Below are 1,175 nucleotides of genomic sequence, written 5' to 3' on the forward strand. Positions count from 1 at the left end.
AAAGCTAAGCTTTCACAATTTAACTAGCTTGCTGCTATGATTTTGAAGTCCCTCTCAACTTAGATATGTAGATGACAATCGTTTAGGGCGTGCGCGACGATATTTTTGAGTCAGGTTAAATTTATGTGAGTTGAGTTGAGTGTCTTCACATGACTTGTAGTTTTTTTGTTTTCGTTAGTTCTATGCATTCTGTATGTGTCAGGGCAGAGTTATGTGTTGAAGAATCTCGCTTCAGAAGCTTCAGGATTCAGGTTCAGGAGTGATGTTCACGGTAGTAGGATTATTGGATGTGTGGAAGTTGAGTGATGGGGACTCACAAGAGCAAGCCGCTCGAAATTGCACACGGGTTTATTTATGTATATTGCGGATAGGAATGACGAGAATCGTGTGAAGCGCTACACGATGGAGGGGAGATTTTGGTTGCCTGGGGTAGGGTCCGCTTAGCTTTTCCAAGCTTTGTGTTCGATGTCCCCCCTTGTCGCTCTCGCTGTGAGCCGACATTTCATATAGCTAATCGAAGACTCCTGACGTGGCGATTGTCACTCAAGAGGTTATAAAGGTGTTGGAGGTTTCTCCGGAGTTAGAATATGAGATTATCGCATGGGATACAACATTGTGGCTGCATTCTAGTTACATTTCACCATGGCATCCCCCAGCCAGGTCATCGTCGTCGGAGGCGGTCTCGCCGGATTCTCTGCCGCTAACACGGTATTGGAGAATGGCGGCAACGTTCTCTTAATTGATAAGTCTGCCTTCTGCGGCGGTAATTCTTCCAAGGCTACCTCTGGTATCAACGGTTCTTGCACTAGAACTCAGAAGAAGCTCGGCGTTGAGGATTCCAACGAGCTCTTCGAGTCCGATTGCATGAAGGGTGGCTCCAAGAGCCCCGAACTCATCAAGACCATGGTCGAGCATTCCGGTAACTCCGTCAACTGGTTGATGGATAACTTCGATCTTGATTTGTCCCTTCTCGCCCGTTTGGGTGGTCACTCCGCTGAGCGTACCCATCGTGGTAAGGAGCGCTTCCCTGGTATGACCATCACCTACGCCCAGATTCAGATGGCTGAGGCTATTTCCAAGGCCCAGCCCAGCAGGTGCCAAATTATCAACAAGGCTCGTGCCACTGATCTTATCAAGAACGAGAAGGGTGAGGTTGTTGGTGTTGAGTACACTAC

The 1,175-nt window shown here is 48.0% G+C and overlaps 1 protein-coding gene across 1 annotated transcript; it reads left to right on the forward strand.

Moving 5' to 3' along the window:
• Positions 1–642: 642 nt before the first annotated feature.
• Pmar_PMAR004789 (succinate dehydrogenase, putative) lies at positions 643–1,147 on the forward strand (the record flags this gene model as incomplete). The annotated part of the gene is made up of 1 exon (XM_002776119.1): positions 643–1,147. A coding segment is annotated over one exon (505 nt), but the record flags the coding sequence as incomplete, so codon positions are not given.
• Positions 1,148–1,175: the final 28 nt, after the last annotated feature.

The sequence above is a fragment of the Perkinsus marinus genome (assembly GCF_000006405.1).
Source record: "Perkinsus marinus ATCC 50983 genomic scaffold scf_1104296954278, whole genome shotgun sequence".
Classification (NCBI taxonomy): domain Eukaryota; phylum Perkinsozoa; order Perkinsida; family Perkinsidae; genus Perkinsus; species Perkinsus marinus.